Source organism: Artibeus jamaicensis, unplaced genomic scaffold, assembly GCF_021234435.1.
Source record: "Artibeus jamaicensis isolate MK-2021 breed Jamaican fruit bat unplaced genomic scaffold, CSHL_Jam_final contig_373, whole genome shotgun sequence".
NCBI classification, from domain to species: Eukaryota; Metazoa; Chordata; class Mammalia; order Chiroptera; family Phyllostomidae; genus Artibeus; species Artibeus jamaicensis.
Genome location: NW_026521807.1, coordinates 2586256 through 2607335, shown reverse-complemented (window position 1 = coordinate 2607335; position 21080 = coordinate 2586256). Strand labels below are relative to the sequence as shown.

The 21080-nt window shown below is 37.1% G+C and overlaps 1 protein-coding gene across 2 annotated transcripts in view; it reads left to right on the top strand.

Moving 5' to 3' along the window:
• AP3B1 (adaptor related protein complex 3 subunit beta 1) overlaps window positions 1–16086 on the top strand; it is a 262282-nt gene extending 246196 nt beyond the window's left edge. For both annotated transcript variants that reach the window (XM_053664477.1, XM_053664478.1), the window contains 2 exons: window positions 2699–2837; window positions 14309–16086. In XM_053664477.1, the coding sequence (XP_053520452.1) occupies window positions 2699–2837; window positions 14309–14462 (293 nt within the window). In that variant the 3' untranslated portion in view covers window positions 14463–16086. The remainder of the gene's footprint in view (window positions 1–2698; window positions 2838–14308) is intronic.
• The last annotated feature ends 4994 nt before the right edge of the window (window positions 16087–21080 follow it).

Sequence of the window (21080 nt, the reverse complement as noted above, 5' to 3'; positions counted from 1 at the left end):
GCATTTTTCTTAGGTTGACAGTCAGTGTGCTAAATGGAAGATTGTTTATCTTGTGTATTCATACTATTCATATTCGTAGTATTCATCTTCTGAGCCTTCATCAGAAGCATAATTTTTTCATTGCTTTGAGTTTTGAGCCTTGCAACATGAGTTAATGATCTATCTAGCCATGGGATGATTTCAGTACTATGAGTAACAAAGACCTCTCCTCATTAACTACCTAAAAAATTTTAATTTAGACCTAAGCCAGTTCTCATTGCAGACTGCCTCTTCTTATTCATTTTCTCCTCATGAATTAAATTGAAAATCTAAAACAGAATTATTTTATTTTTTACATTATTTGGTTTGCATTTTAGTAGTTAATTACAACTGCTTAACCTAAATTAAGTGCCATCTACTGCCTCCCCAAAATTTAAATAAATTCTAATGAAGCAACAAATTCTGTAGCCTGACAATTTTTAAGTATTTTTCCAATAACTTTATTATGTATGAGCAGGCTATATAGTGTGTTAAAGTCTGTTTTTATAGGAGAAACTTAATGATACCTTGGCATATTTTCTTTCTTGTTAATTTGAGAATACCTGATATATATTCATTTAGAAAAATTTCTGGTTTAAGAAATGTAGAATGTTTACTTAATTTTATTATGATTTATGCATCCATCTTATGGGTTCCTAGCTAGCAAGATGCTAATTCTTTAAATGGTCAGACATTTACTATTTTCTGGCCCTTAACTACCACAAGCAATCATATTTGATGCCCCTTAATTAGAGCACCTTTTTTTCTTTCCAGGTTCTTTTTCCACCTCAGCAATCGAGACAATACATTTGCTTACCATGCTGCTCTCCTAAGTGTTCTTTTGCATGTAAATTAATCTTGATTCAGTTTACACTGTCATGCTGAGTGGTACAAATTGCCTATAACAATAAAACAGCATGAGTTAAAAATAAAGGGGGGTGGGAATGCAGATTGAATGTGTGCCTTACTTGATAGGATGTTACTTTGCTTTATGCCAATACATTAGCTGACGATAATGAATCTTCTGTTCTGAAAAGCATGGTTTAGTTGATTTTTTTAATTTTACTTCAATGGAGCAGTACCTTGTCTTTTATAGACCAAGTTAGACAAACCATTAATGACAAGAGTGTTAAGGTTAAATATGAAGCAATGCATTCACTTCTCTGAGTGCTATCCATCTTTCCATTTACAGGAGCTTGACAAAAGTACTGGCTTTGTACAACATTTCCTTTAATTACATGCTGCGGGAAACAGGCTTTTAACATAAACATAGTTGCATTCATTTATTCAGCAGTTGCTCTTCAATAGAGCTTAATGGAGAAGGTTTAAGTCCTAAATGAGGACACACGTCTCTCAGCAGTGTTGTGTCAGCAGCCGCTGCGCTTTACTTAAAAGCGGCGTTTGACTGTTTGTGTCGTTTTTAAAGCTTTTGCCTAATATTGAAGTTAAACAGTCTAAGACAGAACCTGGTGTCCCCGAGTTCGAAAGTGGCTAGTAAAAACTGCTCTTTGTTAAAAGCTAGACAAGTCTTTTTACAGTGTTAGGCTTTAGTGTCTTCAGACTGCTAATCATACGGATTTTTTAAATCGTTGGGTTACATTTGCAATAAGTAACTAAATTAAATACATGCCCCTGAAGGTGCAGGTCTTTTGAAAACAAGACATCAAATTTTACTCTTTTCATACATTTTGTAAAGTATTGTGCACATATTAAACATCTCAGAAGATTACTGCCATTTTTAGTAGATATTGTTAGGTGTCAGTGACTTAAGTCACAGATCCAGATATATGTCATTTTTTGTAATTATGTTTTATTTTAATCCAGGTCCTAAATCTCAATATTTCTTCCAAGTGTATGGTATGTTATTAAATATGTTCGGTGAACATTTTTACATGAAATTTTGATATTACTGGCATGTCTTGTGTTAGTTAACTCTATGGTTTTTGTTCATGATTTTGCTTAACTTGGCATCTTAAATATTTGCTTGAAATGTGTCTGGGATTTAAGGTTTTCCCATTCACATAATTTTCTTTGTTTTCAGTGCTTTTGCTTCAGAAATTTCAATTGGTGTTTTGTCAGGAACTGTAGTGCCATCCACTAGGCAAACACTGTTACCACTGAGTGTAGCTCGGATAAGTGTACATTTTTTAGAGCCTGTTCAGTGACTTTCAGTCCTTGTTGAGATAACTCGGGTCCATTGTATTGACGCCATTCGTCAGGTAATGTTGCTAGTTATTTCAGAATCACTTGGATTTGTTTTCAAGCAGCATTTTTAGCAAGAGAAATCTTTGTGTGAAAAGGAGAGGAGAAAATTCTTTAAAAGTAGAAGTTTAACAGTTTACATCAGCCAAATTAATTTAGTCTATTTTAAAGGGACTGAAATTAGCATTTCATTTTTGTAATTCGATGTTTTTATCCTATGGTATTTAAAATTAGATTTGTTAAGAGTGCTGTTTGACTGTATTTTTACACGTTCTCCTATCTAATAAGGATTTTTTCTTTAATTTTTGAAATGGTTGCAGATCATTTTAATTTTGTGATAATTAACTTATAAATTAATTACATTCTGGTATTTATCTTCTTGGAAAAAAGTTTACATTTTGGCTATGAGCTTTAAGTTGTTTTTAATGTAATTTTAATAAAGAAATTAGTGAAAGGGGGCCTTCTTTTGCTCTTACAGGAATGCTAACAGGAATGAATGAAACTTCTGCTATAATCATCGTTGCACCACAGAATTTCACTTCCTCTGTGATCCTTCAGAAGGTTGTAAATGTAGCCAATGTAGGTGCGGTTCCTTCTGGCCAAGATAATATACACAGGTAGGTTCACCAACACGTGATGTGGAGATGACTTGTATCAATGTATAAATATATAATTTTCCATCCATAATTTCCCTTGAAAATAGCCCCTGAATATATTATGCCCCCCTCCTTTTCTCTGATTATATATCTGATTGATGGGTTTGGTGTAAGGCCCTCTTTCCTATTTCATACAATCCTTAGAATCCTCAACACACTGGTATGGACCATCCTGAAAGATACAGCTAGTATACCTGCATCTTATAAGATGCATCTTATAAGCTTGATGGCTTGTAAAGGTACCTTTTTTGAGATATGGTGGAGAATTTATCTTATTTCACCAGATTCAATGCATTTCTAGGAAAACCTGTTTCACAAAGCAGTGGACTTGAACTTCTTGTACTTGGAGGGGGGGAAGCTTGGGTACTGCATACAGATTTCCTCTTGATTGCAGTCCCCTAAGGTCACTTCCAGTAATAGGGAAGGTTACTGCCAGAAAACCAGCATAGGGCCAAGTGCAGCTTCTCATTGTGAGACCAGGAGTATCTTCATCATCGAGCATCTGAATTGTGAGGTCCAAGTCATTTGTCCTTAAAGGTGGCAGAAAATTCGATTACTATGATTGTCCTCTTTGTGTTCTTAAGAATGCCTGTGGCTGGAAAGGAAAGTAAAGATAAAATAATTACCCCTTGTTACTTAGTTCTCTGTGATCTTAAGGGAAGTCATTGCAAATCATCTCTAATTTCTCTACCATTCCACTCTAATGTTATACTTAATGCCATTTTATTCGTATATATTAAACTTAAAATTAAAGAGAATGCCTTGTCACCTTTAAATACATTTTTAATTAAATGGGGCTAGAGACCCCATATAAAGAGTACAACAGGTGATCTATTTTTTAGACTCAGCTCTGCTATTATTGGGCTCAGTAATCTTGCACAAGTTAGTACTTCTTATGGACTTTAAAGCTCTTCATCTGTGTGGAAATGGGTGGTGGGGAAAAGGAGGGTGATCGGAATGAGATTCTGTATTATCTGTGGAAGAACGTTGGACTTGCAAAACCTGAGTTCAAGTCTTGATTTGCCATTAATCCAAAGCTACCTGATCTCAGCATCTACTAAACATCACAGAATGAAAACTGCGTGCGCCAGTCAAAAAACAAATTTACTTGTCCTTCTGGACTTGTTTTAGGGGGGACGGGTGCTGGGTTCTGTTTGTTTGTTTGGTTTGGTTTGGTTTTTGGTTTGGGTTTTTTTGTTTTTGTTTTTGTTTTGTTTTGTTTTTTGAGAAAAGGGTCCTTAAGTTGCTGAAAAGGTCTGATGCTCCCATTTCTTATTTATCATAGGCCCTCTCTATCTCAGGGCAGTGATGAAATAATAAAACTGATATAAGATAATCAAACTGGCAAATAAAATTTTTCTTTCAATTAATGTTCAATATGGGAATGAACAGAAGCCTTTTCAGTGAAAATATTTTTGTTCTGAATGTTCCTGTTTTAATTCTTTTCTGCCTTAAATACTTCTTTTTCCTTTCCTGTGTGATGTTATCTGTCAGAAGTTGTTCTGTTTATTTATGGATTGTTTGAATTATTGAAATTACTATAACACCAAAATATCAGTTATTAACTGTAACTTTTAGCTTATGCAGCACCAGATTTTACCTAACATGTCTCGTACCCAGCAATACTTCAGACCTGTTTTGATATGTTCTTTGTAACATACAAAAAGATACAGAGTAACCTTCTTTACATTGGAACTTCTCAGTTATTGTTTGGTTTCGTATGTGGGTTTTTAACTTTTCTGAAAGTGATGGCAACTTTCCAGCTTTTTGTTTCTTAAAAGAAAATAGCCATTTTGCCTTCTCAAAGACAACTAACATGAAAACTATCTTTTTGTTGAGGAATAGACTAAGAAAGACACTTAGCACAATTTTGTAATTCTTATTAAATCATAGTTTGCCTGTGACTTGTTGCGGTGGTTTGGAACTTAATGCCTGTTCAGAAGATTAAATTATAGTCAACTCTCAATTATCATACTAATGCAGGAGACACACATATCAGAGAACCATTTGTATTTGGCTTTGGAATGCAGAGACTGCACTCACGCTTGATGTTCTTGGTCCTCATTCACATCCGCAGTGTCTTGACACTTTTCCAATCCAGTCCTATCAACAGCGGCCTGATGTTTGGCTCTGCAGCTTGGGGGAGGAGCTCACGTTACTACAGAGTCAAAGTGGATAAAATGCCTATATGTAATAAGCATGGGCTGTGCTGTCTGGACTTGCCTCACAAGTCTCATCATACTTAAGTGAAAATGATGTTTTAGTTACGTGCGGTTATAACAATGCTCTAAATTTGAGAAAGCTTCCAGGTAATAAACAATTGGTATTTTTCATACAGATATTGATGAAAAAATTACCTAGCATATTTAACATTTTGATATTTTTGTACTTAGTAATAATTTAAAATGAAAATTGTTAATAAAATCTGTACCAATACCTTTCTTAATTTTATTTAAAGTGAAATTACTTTTTATATTATAACAAATATATACACCTTACCATTGTTGAACTAATGTTTTTAACTGTATTGTTTAGTATTACATTACCATGTGGGATTAATGAGTTTACATATTACTTAATTGTTAATAGTAGAATTGAAATCCCTGTAAGATAATTTTGAGTGATTTCTTGATTCTTCTGTGACGGCTGCTTTTTTGAGTGTATGAAGAGTAGAACCAAGCCATTCCCATATTTATCAACGGTAATCATTTAAGATTACTTTTTAAAAAAGTATTAAAACATTTTGACTACTAGTGTTTTAAGATATTAAATTTTCAGTTCAATAAATTACTCCTGGCTGGTTTTCATTCTGTTTAATTTTTCAGGATCTTTTCTTTCCAAAAGGACTCTTTAATAAACATTAGAGTATTTTTTCTGGCCATTCAATGAATGAGTTCCCATTGTCTAGTTTTGGAATAATTTATCCTTATACTACGCTTCAAAATGTGAATATTTTACATTAAATATCAAGTTAAAAATACATAGTATAAGAATCAGCTTAGAAAAAAGTGAGTCTTCATTAATATGCAAAAGTGTGTAATAGTATAAAGTGGAAATTTTAATTGAATGCATAATAGAAAATGGCTCCTAACACATCACCATTAATGGTCTCCATTAAGATAAAGTCGATTAAAGGAGCACAGGTTTTATGGAATTCACTTCAAAAACCAGGAGCATTTTCTATATACTTAACCACTTTTAAAGATCAATTGAGAAAGCATATCTGCTGTTAGATTATATGACATTTAGTTTTAATTTTCTAAATGAGCAATAATATCAGAAAACCAACCAGTATACTACTGAAAATTTTAACTTTGTTTTCATTTCTGTGCTACTTCCTTGCTGATTGAAAAAGACTCGTAGATGGAGAGCAGGATGACAGCTGGGGGGAGGGTGGGGGATGGAGCAAAAAAGGAGAAAGGACAGCAGTGTGGGGATGGCTGGGGGTGGGGAATGTAAGGAGACTAAATGGTGATGGAAAAAGTACAATAAAGATTAATTTTTTTTAAAAGTGCCTCTTTGAGAATAAAATTATCTTACTGAGGTCCTTGTGCCAATTCGCTGTTTTCCAAATTACAGTTACCACATGATAAAGATAATACAGAAATGGGAACCAAAAAGCCATCAAAGAGCATTTATTAATAAGCAGCTGAATTTCTTAATGTCTAGTGTTAGATATTCATGTTAAAATATATGAGATGTACTATGCAGTGTAAACATCTTGAAATGTATTATTATTTAAGACAGTGCTAGTAAACTAATACGTAAAGTATATGCAAACAGCAGAATGAAAAGCGGTGGTAAACTGGATTATGAATGGGCGCAAGATTTAATGTGCTGGAAGGGAGAAGGTTAGAGACTAGCAGTGGAATCTGAAGTTCATCCAGGTCTAGGAGAAATTTCCTGTGCTTCTCTGAGAAAGAAATCAAGTGAGAGTTGAAGAAAAACATTTGTATTTAACAAGGTAGAAACCAAAGTACATTTGCTTTTATTGCATTGCTTACTCTCTGGTAAAGGTACCAATGTGCAGTGACCACAAAGTAGAAAACTAAAAGCTCTACCTCCAAAATCTCTGAGGCTTTTTTGTATAAAAAAGTCATGTGGGAATTTATATAAAATGCAGATTCCTGGGACCCAAGCCCCAAAACTCAGATTCAATATATCTTGTACAGAGCCCAGGAATCTGCATGTTAGTAGTTATATGGCAAGGGTTCCAAAGTCTACAGTGTGAAACTGCCCTGAATTATCAAGAGTTAATGATGGCCACATTCCAAATTTTTAAATGTATTTTCCTGTTTATTTATTTTCTTTTTACAGATTAGTCACTAAGGGGTACCAATAAGCGAGATGTTTGTTTGTTTTTAAGATTTTATTTATTTATTTTTAGAGGGACAGAAAGGGAAGGAGAAAAAAGGAAGAGAAACATCAATGTATGTTGCCTCTCATGCACCCCCTACTGGGGAGCTGGCCCGCAACCCAGGCATGTGCCTTGACTGGGAATTGAACCAGCAATCCTTAGGTTCATAGGCTGGAACTCAAATCTACTGAGCCACACCAGCCAGGGCGAGATGTTTGATTTAGTTCTTTCCTATATCTATCCCAGTGTCCTCCAGCAAGAAAATATATTGTTACAGTTGGAATAGTTATGAAACAGTCTTAGACTGCTATAAGTAAAAGTTTGTCTTCCAGCAATCTCAGCTATTTTATACTTTAACCCAGTTTCAGGAATTCTGACATTCATAAACATTCATATTGTTAAAAAGACTACTTACCCATTTGGCCCTTTCATGAACAACAAATTGACCCCATAAGGGGAAAATGTGAAATTTGATTCTATTTTTATTCTTAGATTATCTGTTAAGACCCTAGAAGAGCTTTCATCAGTTACTTTTATTCTTATATCTTATGTATCTTAATCTCTGGTTTGCATTTTATCTACCCTGTCACTTTTTTAATTTGCAAGTTATGAACATATACAACTTGTGAATAATTACAGTCTTAGTAGAATAAATGTTTTACTCTTGTTACTTCTGTAAATATTAGGAAGTCTGGTGCTATGACTGAAACATTGTATCCATGGCAACCTGGCACTCAACTTTTTAATTTATCAACACATTTAAAGACCTTTTATTTTTTTTTCAGGTTTAAAATAAAAATCTTTTTATTTAGTTGAAGTACAAGTGAAGAACAACTTGTTTCATTTCTGGGTTTTAAACTTATCCACTGAGTCCTTGTTTATGTCCAGTGAGTCCACACATGTTTAATGGTTGCTAATAGGGGAAATACTGGTGTATATACTATAGTTTCCATCCTAAAATATCCACACTGTATAACTCCTTCATCCACTATTTTTTCCTTGCATTAGTGTACTCTTTTAGTAGCCTCGTTTCCTGTATAGAAGCATTTACTAAACTTGAGATCCTTCATATCACTCTAGTTTATTTTAAAATTGTTATCTTGAGGTAAAATCAAAGCAACTAAACTTAATATTTTTAATTTTAAAGTTCTTTCTATAGTATAATCTCATTTTAGAAATTATTTCTTTCTCTTCTGTTTACTTTTATGCTTGGGGTGATTTTATTTTAGTCTATTTTTACATCCATTGTTTTTTAAGAACATTGTGACAGATTTGGTTAGTGCTAGGGTTACAAACGTGAATGGCACAGTCACTTCCTGGTGAGGTCTTTGGTATTTCCATCTTCTTCTGTTCTTAGGTTGATCAACCTTTGGGTTATTGTCTTTATTTTTTAGTTTTATTTGTTTTTTTCTGGTAACTCTGCAATATTCGAATAATGGGTAATTCTGAAGGACCATCACAGAAAATAATATTTGTTGTCTTGGTGCCCTAATTTTATAAGCACTGATATTTGTGGTCACCATACATAATCTCTCTTGAAACAAAATTTTGTATGAACAGTTGTTACTATAAAAGTACAAGGTTTCAGTCTTTTCTACAATAGGACAAATTTGGGATCTCCAACAGGACAAAGATTTGTAGAACCAATTTAGAAGTCAGTTTTTTCTCAGGTCGGTGGCTGTCCACTAGAGGGCAGCACTGCTTTTTTATCTATCTGCTTTGATCTCTGCAGGCTCTGAGCAGCATCTCATTGAAAAACAAATGTGGGTGGACCTCTGTTAATTTTTACGCGGAAAGCACATTTGGATATTTCAGAAATAACCAAACTGCACAGCTGATTTTTGCTTTAAAAATTCTTTAAGTTTTATTTAATTTCACCATTTGAGAGGTAACATTCTATAATGCAACAGTTTTATAATAGGAATACAAAACTATTTTCTTACAAAAATGAAAGAAAGGTATTCTTGATGACTTTCCTTCTGGGTTGACAATTTTAAAAGGAATCAAAGACAGTGGGGTAAGAATTTATTTGTTTTACGATTTAATTTTCTGTTGTTAGACCCCATCCTGCCCCACCCCCACCAAACAAACCAAAAATGCTCTGGAGCAACTGGACTGTCTCACGTCTTCTCTGAGAAGGTGCACTCTGACTTTGTAGCTCTCCTGCACAAAGGCAGAGAAGGCATCGCTGACCACATAGTGTGGGGAATAATTTTTATACCATCTCTAAACATTAAAGTAGAAAATAGAGGGTTCTGAATTATGATGGTACCTTATTTTTTGTTTTAACTCTTATCAGAATGTTAAAGTAAAATACTGCAATACTGCTGGCTGACTTTTTTTAAAATAATGGAAAAATACATTGCTTTGGATAAATTTTCTAAACTTGAGTTACATGTAAATTTTTTTCTCTATATTAATTTAATAGTGTAATGGGCTTAAGTTTAAAATATAATTTTACAGTCAACAAAATGGAATTTTTACAGCTCACAAACTCTGCCTGTTTAAAATGTTCTATTTTATTAACTCAAAGTAATAAGGATTTATCATTTTCATTTTTTAAAAAATAGTACTCCAAATGACCATGCTTAGGTATTTGATGTTAGGAGGCTTATTCAAACTAGTATTTCTTACATATAATCATTGTGAGACTTCATTACACATTTGTCAACTTTGGGCTAATTATTTTTATACAGCTAGGGCAGGGCACTGCATCCCGTGATCGTCTTTCTTACTAATAGGATTCTGTCTGCTTCAGCAGGCAGTAATTGAAGGCTTCATGTACAGAGTAAGAAAAAAAAGTTTTAGCCTGAGTGGGCCATTGTCACAGCTTCTGGTGACCAGTAGAACAGAAAACATGAGAAAATTGAACTCAGAATAGAAAAATCAGAGACCAGGAAGTCTATCCAAGAGAGGAAAAAGCATGTCTCAGAACTGTTGTATTAAGTGTAGCAAATGGGATTCTGCGCAAAAAAAATTTTTGTTTGTGAACACCCTGGAGGTGGATGCAGCCTCTCAGATATCTTTAAATTCATGTTGTCCTGTTAACATGCCAGTGACAACCATTAAGTTGTAGGATTTCTTCCCTCCTGACAAAGAGTGTTTGTGGTCCATAGCTAATTTCTCACTAATCTAAAAAAAAAAAAAAAGCATGATTTAAGTGGACAAGGAAATAATGCATGTTTTCATAGCTAATACATTTGTTCAAATCTGTTGTTATTTGACCTGTTGTTTACATAATTCTGTCAAGTTAAGATAAATAAACTTTTTTTGAAGAGTGGTTCATACTTTCATTTAGGTTTGGCAGCCAGCTTATTTTTTCTTTTTCTTTAATCTCAAGAATTCTCAGTGTCAAAGATTAAATGTCAATTGCTAGAGCTAATAAACAAAGAGACATTTAATAAGATGAAATACAGATATATCCAAACAGTTTTATCTTCTGAGTCGGTGATCACAAACAGCAAGTGCTTGGTGGTAGGATGAAAATGAATTGTGAAAAATACCAAATGGTATCCTCTCGGTACCACGGAGCCCGTCGTACATGGGCCAAGCATCTTTAACCGTCATGCACGTGTTTGTCCTCATTTGTGGTGTTGCTGGTGCTGGAGGCCGGTTGGCCTCCCAGCGGTCCCTCCCCGAGTCACAGCTCCGTGTAGGATGTGTCACGTCTGTCACTGCTGGCGTCTCTTTTGAGGGAGTGGTTGGTGGAAGATTTTTAAATATTTTAAACCTTTAAAGGCAGGAATTTAAAATATGTTATGACAAAGCATCATGCAGGGTACTTTGAATTACAAAATACTAGAAAGTCTGGTGCACAATTTTTGAAAGGAAAAATCTTCCTTTTTAAATTTTTTGGGAATATTAATAGATTATATTTGTATTAGGTAAATAAGAAGGAACTGGATTCTCTTTAATTTATTGACTATGAAAAATACCAAAACAAAAAAAGTAAAAAGCAGATGTTAAGAGTGCATGTTTGCATATATTAGGAGAACCTGTGGGATCTAGAATTAGAATACCTGGGTCCAAAACTCCTCCTGGAACCTGCGGGAGCCGAGAGTCCCTGAGCAGTTTCCTCAACCTCTGTGGGCCTCAGTTCCCTCACCTAGAAAGTGGTCTGCCTCATAGAATCAAATGAATTAACACAAGTGATGACGTACATACGTAGTACCCATAAAGCACTTAGTAAGTGGTAGCTGCTATTGTCATTATGATCAAGAATGTCACATGCCTCCTAAAAAAATTTTGTCACTTGTGATCTTAGTTTGAGGCCAAGTACAAAGGTTCTGATGTTGGCCATTAAATGCAATTTATAAGTATTTGACCCAAGTTGTCTTTATAATCAATGTTTCTTATACCCAAAAGCCAAGCTATTTGTTATTCACTAACTGGCTTAATTTGGGGGAGTGTTTTTTGTTTTCCGTGGACCAAAACAAACCAATTGTGATCATGCTGTGTTCCAATTAAATATATCCTTTGAACTAGGAAGCAAGAGTGTGAGAACATCTGATCTTCCAGCCTTCTTCACAGCATTGCGCCCCCCATTTGTGTCCACCAGGACAGAGACCTAGTTTTATGCCAGCTACCAGGTCTGGTTGCTGGGATGATTTGTTTAGCACGTTTCCACCACAGTATAAGCAAATGCACTGTTTCATCCGTGCCCCTCTTCTTTATGGTTTTGAGAATTTTGTGTTAATAGGATTTCCAAAACATGTACAAAACACTAATCTTTGTAATCAGACTCACATCAGATTTGACATTTATGACTCCTGAGTTTGTGTTACTCTAACATCAACTTTAAGTTTGTAATAGAAAAGAGATAAAAGGTGTCTTGAGGCTCTGTCACCATGAAATTCAAGCAGTGCTTTTGTGTTCCTATTCAGACATAATCTCCTTCTCTGTGGTCCCAAGATACAGAGTGTTAAGTAAATAAAGGGACTAATAAGACTACTGTTTACATAATTATAACCCTGTCAGAAATGGGAGCCACTGCTGAAATACTGGGTGATGACCAACTCTGGGGGGAAGTTCCATAAATGAGTGGGACAGTGGAGCCACCTAGTATCATTTGGTGGCAGGTTTATCAGAAGCACAGAAATGGCATCTTCCCAAAGCGTGGAACCTCCAGTCCTCAGACAAAAGACGTGCATAAACCTCCATGGGTGATAGCAAAGAGGGGTCGTGGGGGGTTTGTCATTTTCATATGCTCTCAAAGATGGAACTGGGGTGCCTGTCCTTAATGTGTGGGTAACTGAAGATAAGATAAATATGCGTGTTAAGAGCTTTACAAAACCTCTTTTAAAACACTGGTTGTGACTTCTGTTCTTAAACTACAGGTACAGTTGCTTCCCTCAGTAGAAGAACGGCTTTGTCTGACTCCTTACAAGTCTCAGTGTGTTGGAGAGAACGCACAGACACACATAAAGAACCGGGAAGGTTTCTGACATATTTGATCAACAACCCACTAGCTACCATTTTAAAACTCAACTTAAAGGTGTTGATAATATTTTCAATTGAATAAAATTAGCATTTTTGTTTTGCTTTTGATGCAGTATTCTAATTATGATTGGAAGACTGATTTTTATGATTCTTTTTTGGCCAAAAATGGCTTGTTAGGTTTCAAAAAAAGAGAGAAGAATCTAATGTGTAATGAGATCTTGATGTCATTTTTTTAAAAAAACCTCAAAAAAGAAATTTTCATTTAAAGAGAATCTGCTTCCTGCTTAAGTGGCTAATATTTTAATTAAGTCGGGTGTGAAGTTTTTCTGAGTGTCTCCTGATAAACTCCCTCTTTTATGTTGATGGTAATTAAACAGGTCCCTGAGGACGCTGTGGGCTCCGTGCAGGGCTCATGCTAATTGTCAGACATGAGACACTGACCAGTTGGTTTGCTCTCGAATAGACCTCAGCGTGCTGACAGCACAGCAGCTTCATTTTTATGTATTGTGCGCTGTTGTCAGGCCTAACTGGGTGCCATTGTGGCTGGAGATGTTGCGCAAATTGAGGCAGATGGCTCAGATTCAGACACGTGTCACACAGAAAGGGGAAAGGGGATTGGCCCTGCAAAGTGGGGTCACAGCAGGTCACAGACCTGCTCTACACTTGTTAGTGTTTTCAAAAGCTCATGTGCAGCAACTTTGTTTTTCTCCAGTCATCCCTGCAATCAAATCCCTTCCCCCAAAAAATGTCTGGAACATGCACCATGTGGAAAATGGAGGCCTAGGAGTGCCCCGTCCTCTTCCTCCACGTCTCTGGGGCTCAACTGTGCGTGCAGAATTAGCAGGATTGACACAAGCTCATTGTGCCTCCAACGGCTTTTCAGTCTCTTGCAGTGCTTAAAAGGCTAGTTTTGCTTTTAATTCCATGTAATTAGTAGGTTCTTCATGTCTTGGAATTTAGTAATGGAGCCTTAGACTTCAAGTTTCCTCTACTCTAAAGCAAAAAGAAGGATCTAATGTTCTGAACATATAGAAAATTTCAGATGAAAGGGGTGTGATACTCCACTTGGCTGTCATGTGATTTTGTTACATGTTATTAGGATTACAGATTGAATTTGAATATTGCAACATGAGTTAATTCATTGCAATTTAAGAGTTTTGTAATGCACGTTAAATTATCTAACTTTTGTGTAATCATTTTCAGATGTAAGGAATTAAAATTTCAAGCTCTTTGAGAAAGGTATCTTTTCTTAACATGTTTAAAAATAAAAATATGGTGGTTTATTTTAAATGACCCTATGCATGGTAAAATGTTAAATCATCAAATAAATGAATGATTCCCAACTTATAGAAATGGAGAATTGTCCACATGTATCTCTTGTTCAGCTAATGAGTAAAATAGACCTCCTTTTCCAGTTCTGTTCTACAGATGCACCAAAGTGACCTGCCGCAGTAAGCATGGTGCTGGGCAGTTCATTGTGTTTTTCAGAAGAACACTTGGCTCTGGGTTTTTGGCAGTAGGGAACCTGTAGTACATTATTGAGGGGAGAAAAGAGTTGTTTTAAATCTATTTGAATGTATGCCATCTTCTTTTTCCCCCTCATGATAAAAGGTCTCTCTCTCTTTTTTTCTCACAGGTTTGCAGCTAAAACTGTGCACAGTGGGTCACTGATGCTAGTCACAGTGGAACTCAAGGAGGGCTCCACAGCACAGCTCATCATAAACACTGAGAGGACTGTGATTGGCTCTGTTCTGCTGCGGGAGCTAAAGCCCGTCCTGTCCCAGGGGTAACCTGCTTACATCTGGACTTCAGAATCTGGCACACAACAAAAGTGCCTGGCATCCACCACTGCTGCCTTTCATTTATAATAATAGCCCTTCCATCTGGCGGTGGGGGGAGAACACACTCTTGACATTCTTGTCTCCTGCTTTAGAATGCTAGTGTGTATCTGTCCTGTGTGCAGTCCTTTCCCTCTTCGCTTTGCTAACCAAAGAACATACATTTTGTTGTCAGTTATCTCAACTCTTGAATCCATGTGGCATTTTCTCTGTCCTACTACTTTTTCTGTCCTTCTTGTCTTCCCTCTCTTTTCAACAATGATGGACATGAATTGGAAATTTTTTAATTTGAGAATCACCCTCCTTCCTGCAGTAAGCAAAAATTTGCCTAGAAATAGTCTAAATGGCCTCTCAGCTTGGCATGTAAGAGTGGGATAGCATACTTTTTAGAATTAAATGCCAAAACAACAAAGTCAGTGCAAAATTTTGTTGTGTGAATTTCCTGATATTATAATCAGCCATCATGAAATTATCTCTGATAATAAGATGAATAAACTAGCGTATGAAGAGCATTTGTCTTTGCATTTTCAATGGGAAATTACTTATAATCCTGAGGTTTATATGCTGGAGTTTTCTTTAACCTAAAGTAAATATTTTGACTGTTGTATATTATGCAGAGAAGCAATCAGGTTTAGTGAAAGAAAAAGCATTTTCAAACCAGGTAGATTTTCCAGTTGTGTTACAGATTTACTTTTGCATGAGATAATATTTTTGTCTGCTAACTTAGATTTAAAATCTTTATTATATCAGTAATATAATGTAGTATGCAAACAGTTGAAACCACTTTAATATCAATAGCTTAATATCATTAAACCATTTTTTACATAAATGAAGTTAGAAAAATGACCAAAGTCCCAAGGTTCAGGTTTGAGTTTTCTTGGGGTTTTTTGTACAGTGATTCAGAATTCCTTTGTCTCATATTTCCTTTAACTTTGTCATAACCCATGATTATCTTTAAATTGTTCCATTGAGTCGAGTTAGTCAATGTTGAATTCTTAATTCTAGCTATATTTTTTCATTTTAATGTCCACTTAATGGGACATTTTATGTACACCAGTTTTGAAAAATGGCTCTCCTTGTATATTTCAGACTAAGCCTCATTTTTACTATCAAAATAGATTAGCTTTATTTATTATAGATAAGGAGAATGTTTTTATTCTAAAGAGACATGACAAAGAATTTATCAAATTGAAATTGGATATGTGCCCTTCTTGATAACCATTGGGCTGGCCAAAATGTCCATTTAGTTTTTTCTTTAAAATAAAAGGCCCATTTTTTATTTTCACCAATAACTTCATTGGTTTGGATATTTTGAGTATGTCAGCTCTCTCTCACGTGGTATAACATTGATTGTTTTCGGTTAATGTCTTGATTTGATTGCTATCATCTTCAACTGGTCTACCCGACTATAGAGCATCGTCCAGTGAGAAATCTCTAGCATGAAACTTTGCCTAATGCTTTTGACACATTCAATCCTTCACAGCACCTCTTCCATACACTGCACACATCTTTTTTTGCATTTCAGTTGCATTTTTACCTGTGTTGAAATAATAAAGCTATTATAATTTGCTGAAAATGTTGTTTATTTTCTTCCATCTTCAATATTGAAATGGCTGCAAAAAATTCAATTTTGATACTTCTTTTCTTTTTTAATGTGCATGATGTGACAGCTGTCACAATACAGTCTAACAAAATTGTTTCAAATGAAGTTAAATACAACTAAGTGCTACTAGAACCATCTTATGGAAAAAAACTAAATGAACTTTTTGGTCAACCCAATATTTGCAAACATTTGAGTAACTTTATCATAGCTCACAAAAAGTTTGCCCCTCTAACCTGTGTTTCTGCTGTCAAGAATTTAGAAGTTACTCTTAGAGAAAGAAGACAAGAATGCAGAATGATGAGTAATGTAAAGAGAGATTTAAAAAAAGAAAAGAAAAGTTGGACCAACTAAAGGTAAACCTAAGCTCTTTCACCTTTTCTGTTGCCGGTTTGTAACCTTTTTGGTACTATAGGGAACATGTTTTAAAGGTAGAAAAATCTTTTCACATAAGAGTGGGGACCTCCATCTTCAGAAGTTAACAGACCCTTATAATTTAAAGACTGCATCCACTGCAAAAGCTAAAGAACTTCACTAACCCTTGTCAGGGGTATAGTAAAACAGATACGCTCTGTGCCCCAAAGAAATCTACAATCCAGTCGGCAATAAAGAAATGGCGATGTAGAGTTTGCTAAATTAGTGATCCCTGGTTTGCAAACATATTTGGCTTACATACTAACACCAGCTCACCTCCTCCCCTACCCCACTCACTTCAGGTGCCAAGTCCAGCAACTTTAAACAGCCTCCAGAGACTTGCCGAACCCATCTCTTCAGTTCCACCTCTGCTCCGTTCCCACCGGTGGGCGGACCCGCCCAGCCAGCCACTGGGTGCCCACTGCTTTTGTTCTTTCATCAACTGAAGGTCAGTTCACTGAAAGACAGTTACTTTCCTCTGATCATGTGCTTGCTTATTTTTTTTTTAATTCTTTTTCTCCACATTCTGCCTTCCAACTTGACCAGTTACCTCAGGAAGTTTTCATGATCACTTTTACTCTCTTCTTGAGATTTTTAGAGGAACAAAAAAAAATCAAGTTTATGATAATGTTACACTCTTGAATGAATGGAAATTGTGTTTAATAGGAAAATATGCCCTTAGATGGAACAGAAGACTTTTTTTTTTTTTTTGAATCTGCACATACTGTGTCTCCTTTCTTTGTGTGACTTGCTGACAAACAGTATTCGGTACAACTAAATAAATGTTGTATTCTCTTCCTATTTTGGTAGCATTACTTTTTATTTTTCTACCAATTTTCACCTGTGTTTGGAATAAGCAGAATTTTAAGATATGACCTGAATGTTAATGACTGTGTGCACTTGTTGTTTGAGGAAAAATGTTTTAGATTTCATACGATCACTTGACCAGCAAACATGGAACACAGCCGTTTGAAAGCTCACGTGGTTTATGGGAAGCAGTTACGTGATTAATTGTCATATCACACCAGGAAGAGCTATTGCGTGTAGGGGAAGAACTTATCATCAGGTTAGCAATATACGAGAAGTTTTAACTGAGACAGTGAAGCTACGTAGGTCTTAGAAGTAAGGTGGCATTTAGAAAACAGTTGCCAGGAGTAGGAGAGGGAAAAGTAGCATATGGGTCTCAACTCAGGCCGTATCTTAAAATGATTTTTAAATACCTTTTGCAGAAAGCAGCATTGCCCACACACCTCATCTCCCTCTCCTTGCCCTCATTTCTCCTCCCCTCTCAGTAGTCTCTCTCTCTCTCTCTCCTGTAGCCATGCTCCAATCCTCTCCTCTGTGGTGTGCAGAAGTTTACAGGGGAAACAAATGTGGGAATGCTACAGATGGGTGCACTGCACCTGCAGACAGTGTAGAGGCAGGAAACAAAGGTTGGGAACCATTGAATTAGAGATAAGGAGAAAAGGGCTTTATTGGTTTAACTGTCCTTCTTGTAAGCCAATTTTACGGGTTTTAATTATTTCCTATGCCATTGAAGGTTCTAAAATCAGTCTTTTGGGGCTTATAGTCAGAGCAGCTAAAGAATATGAAATTCCATTGGCAATTGGATATTGATTAAGCAATTATGAGTTGAAGCGACGCTGAAATTTTTAATCTCATGTTTGTGTTTCTCTCGAGCCAGTCTTATGTATACATGTAATTCGTAACTGGCTCGGTAATTATGCAAACTTCAGAACTCAAATGTGGAATCATTACCATGGACTCAAACCTGTCTTTAATGACATTCTAAGACAACTGGTTTCTCATCTACAACTTGAGGGCCAGAGACATCGAATGTCTGGGCTTAAGAGTAGAAGCATCTTTATTCTGAGACCTAGAGGTACTTAGAAACCTAATCAATACTCGTGTCTGCCAGTGGACTCAATCATGTCAGCCCTTGAAGCCTGCAGATGCCACAAGGGCCTGTGGCGAGAAGGGAAGCCTCGTCCACCCTTCTCATTACCTGGCCGGGGAGGGGAAAGTAACTCTCAAATCACACCCCAACCAAGATCCTGATTTTCCCCACAAAAGAGCATCTATCACCCCATGTGAGAACCACGCTGTGTGTTTTATTCTGTTTTGAAACAATGTGATGAATGAGGACTCTTGTCTTATGGAGGCATCTGCCATCTTCACGGATAACAGGAAGGAATCATGAAGGCGATGGCCTGCAAAGAGAAATGTGTTACGTTCCGCCTTCGCAGAGTCGTCAGGAAAGGTTACATGAAGGTGGGCTCCTCACCCTGACCTTAAATGCCCATTTCTAACACTTCCGTTGTGGTGCGCAGGTCCCCTCTGTCAGTGAACTGGCCGTCGAGGCAGGAGTGACAACCAGGACTGTGTTGTGAATGAGACACGCTGCTGAGGAGAAGGCACTATGGCAGTTTGGGGGAACCAGTGTCCTCCCAAAGTAAAGGTAGACTCTTGAGCCTTGACAGATGATGTCACCATGAGAGGGCCTCCTACTGGCGTCACACAGCACCTGCTGTCACCCACTGGCTTGCTCTCCTTGACCCCAGAGCCTCCAGGGTGTGCAGGCCTCATCAAAGCCACAGTGCCTACAGAGAAATATTTTGTAAACAAAGTTTGGATGGCTCAGTTTTCTAATTGGAAGTAATTATGATTTCTGTGCTGTGGCGTAATTACCTAAAAAAATGTTATTTGATGATTAAGATTCTGGAGTGAATTGTGTTCTTTGGGCTTGTGCACGGCTCCTCCATCAGGGACTTGGTTTCAGCGGTGTGCAGCTGCTGGGGTGATTTACAGTGCGGCGGCTGTGGCTGGTCATAAATAAATCCTCTTATATAGTTGTTATGAACACCTGTTAGATCATCTGTCAGCAAAGCGCTGTTCACATTTATCATGGTGCGGTAGTTATTTTACCTCAATCCATTTCCAACTGACTCAGCCTCCACCGCCGGATCACTATTACCACACCATAATCGCTCGTTCCCACTCCATGTTACAACTTGCAGATAAAAGATTTCACTACTTGGCCAAATTTCATAAATAAAGGAGCAGTTCAGTGCAGTAAAAGTTTATTTTTGTCATCATTCGTCACCCCATTATTCTATAAATCAAATGGAATAGCACTGTTGCCAGCTCAGGCATCGCTGTCAGCCCCGGGCATGGAAATGGTCCGTTTCTTCCTTTTAGATGCGATGACACGTCTCTCAGACTTAACTGGCTTACGGCTTTGTTTCACCCATTTTATTTTATTACCCCTCCAGAAAAAGCCTTGGGGAACGAGAAGACTTAGAGAGTAAAATGGAAACAGAAAACACAGCCGAGCGGGCTGCTTGCTTAGCCCGGCGATCTGCACCCCTCCCCCAAGGCCCAGCATCGGAGGCCTGAGCACCACACCCCACCTGCCCGGGACCCTCGGCTGAGGATGCTTTTCATAAGCTGCTAAGGGGTCATAGTTTCTATTTTGGAAAGGCCATTACAGTGTGGAGTTACTGATATTGAAATACCTGATGTATATCCCCAGAGATCCTCTCGATTTGACAGGCTTTATGCAAAGAAAAGACAAACTGGTTTCTTTTCTAAAATGCATTTTAATGGCTCAGAGGCTTCGAGAGGGAATGGTCACCCCCAGAGAGTGTCCTACCCCTGGAGGTGTGTCCGCTGTGGCACTTTGGAGGAAGAGTCAAGATTTATTAGCCAGTTGTGAACTCCATCTCGGGCGTACGTCTGCGGAGCGCAGTGTCCCTTGGTTAAAAGGAAAAGGACAGAAAAAGCTGAAGGGAAGAGGTAATGTAAAAGGGTTTATAGTTGATACTATACTTCCGAGTTGGTTCTAATTCAAGTTACATTCTTCATAGTCATTATGTAGCTCATAAATTCAATAAAGTGTTTTACTGTCACTATAAAAATGACAGGAGGGGGGTTTTATGTTGTAAGTTTCGTTAGTTGCTCTTCCTGTTTTATGTTGAAGTTCTCAGGCCATTATGTCATTAAACTCCTTAGAGTCTGAAGGGCTCAGGCCCCTTCATTTCTTGCCTTTCGCACCCTTGGCCCCGCTGGCCCAGGGTGGGCCATGCTGTGGACGCCTAGAGCAACCAGCTGTGGTGTTGTAGGGGCAGAGCTAGTTGTACCTGTTATTTCTGAGAGGCAGCCTCAGTCCACGTAGTGAGGAATAGGAAGGTCTGGGCTTGGGGACAGCTGTAGGCAGGCTACTCAGGGGAGTCTGAACATTCCAAAGCACGAGTCCTTTCTACCAGGGAAAGGAGGACCTGCTGGACGGGGCGGAAGTAGCTCAAGGCTCTGTGGTCCCGAGAAGTGTTCTTTGCGTCAGGATTGGTCTTGGCACTGGACTCTGCTGAATTGTTAACCTCGCCTAGCTCGAAGTCCTTGATAAAAGTTCTAATAAAATTTAGAGTTGGAAATTTACTGTTTTTGTTTTTTTTTTTAAAGAAATATCACGTGCTCTGAGCTGTTTTCTTTGATTCCAGAAGAAGCAAATGGCATGTCTGCTCTAGGAAACTTTGCTTTCTCCAGATGTTTGTTTTGAA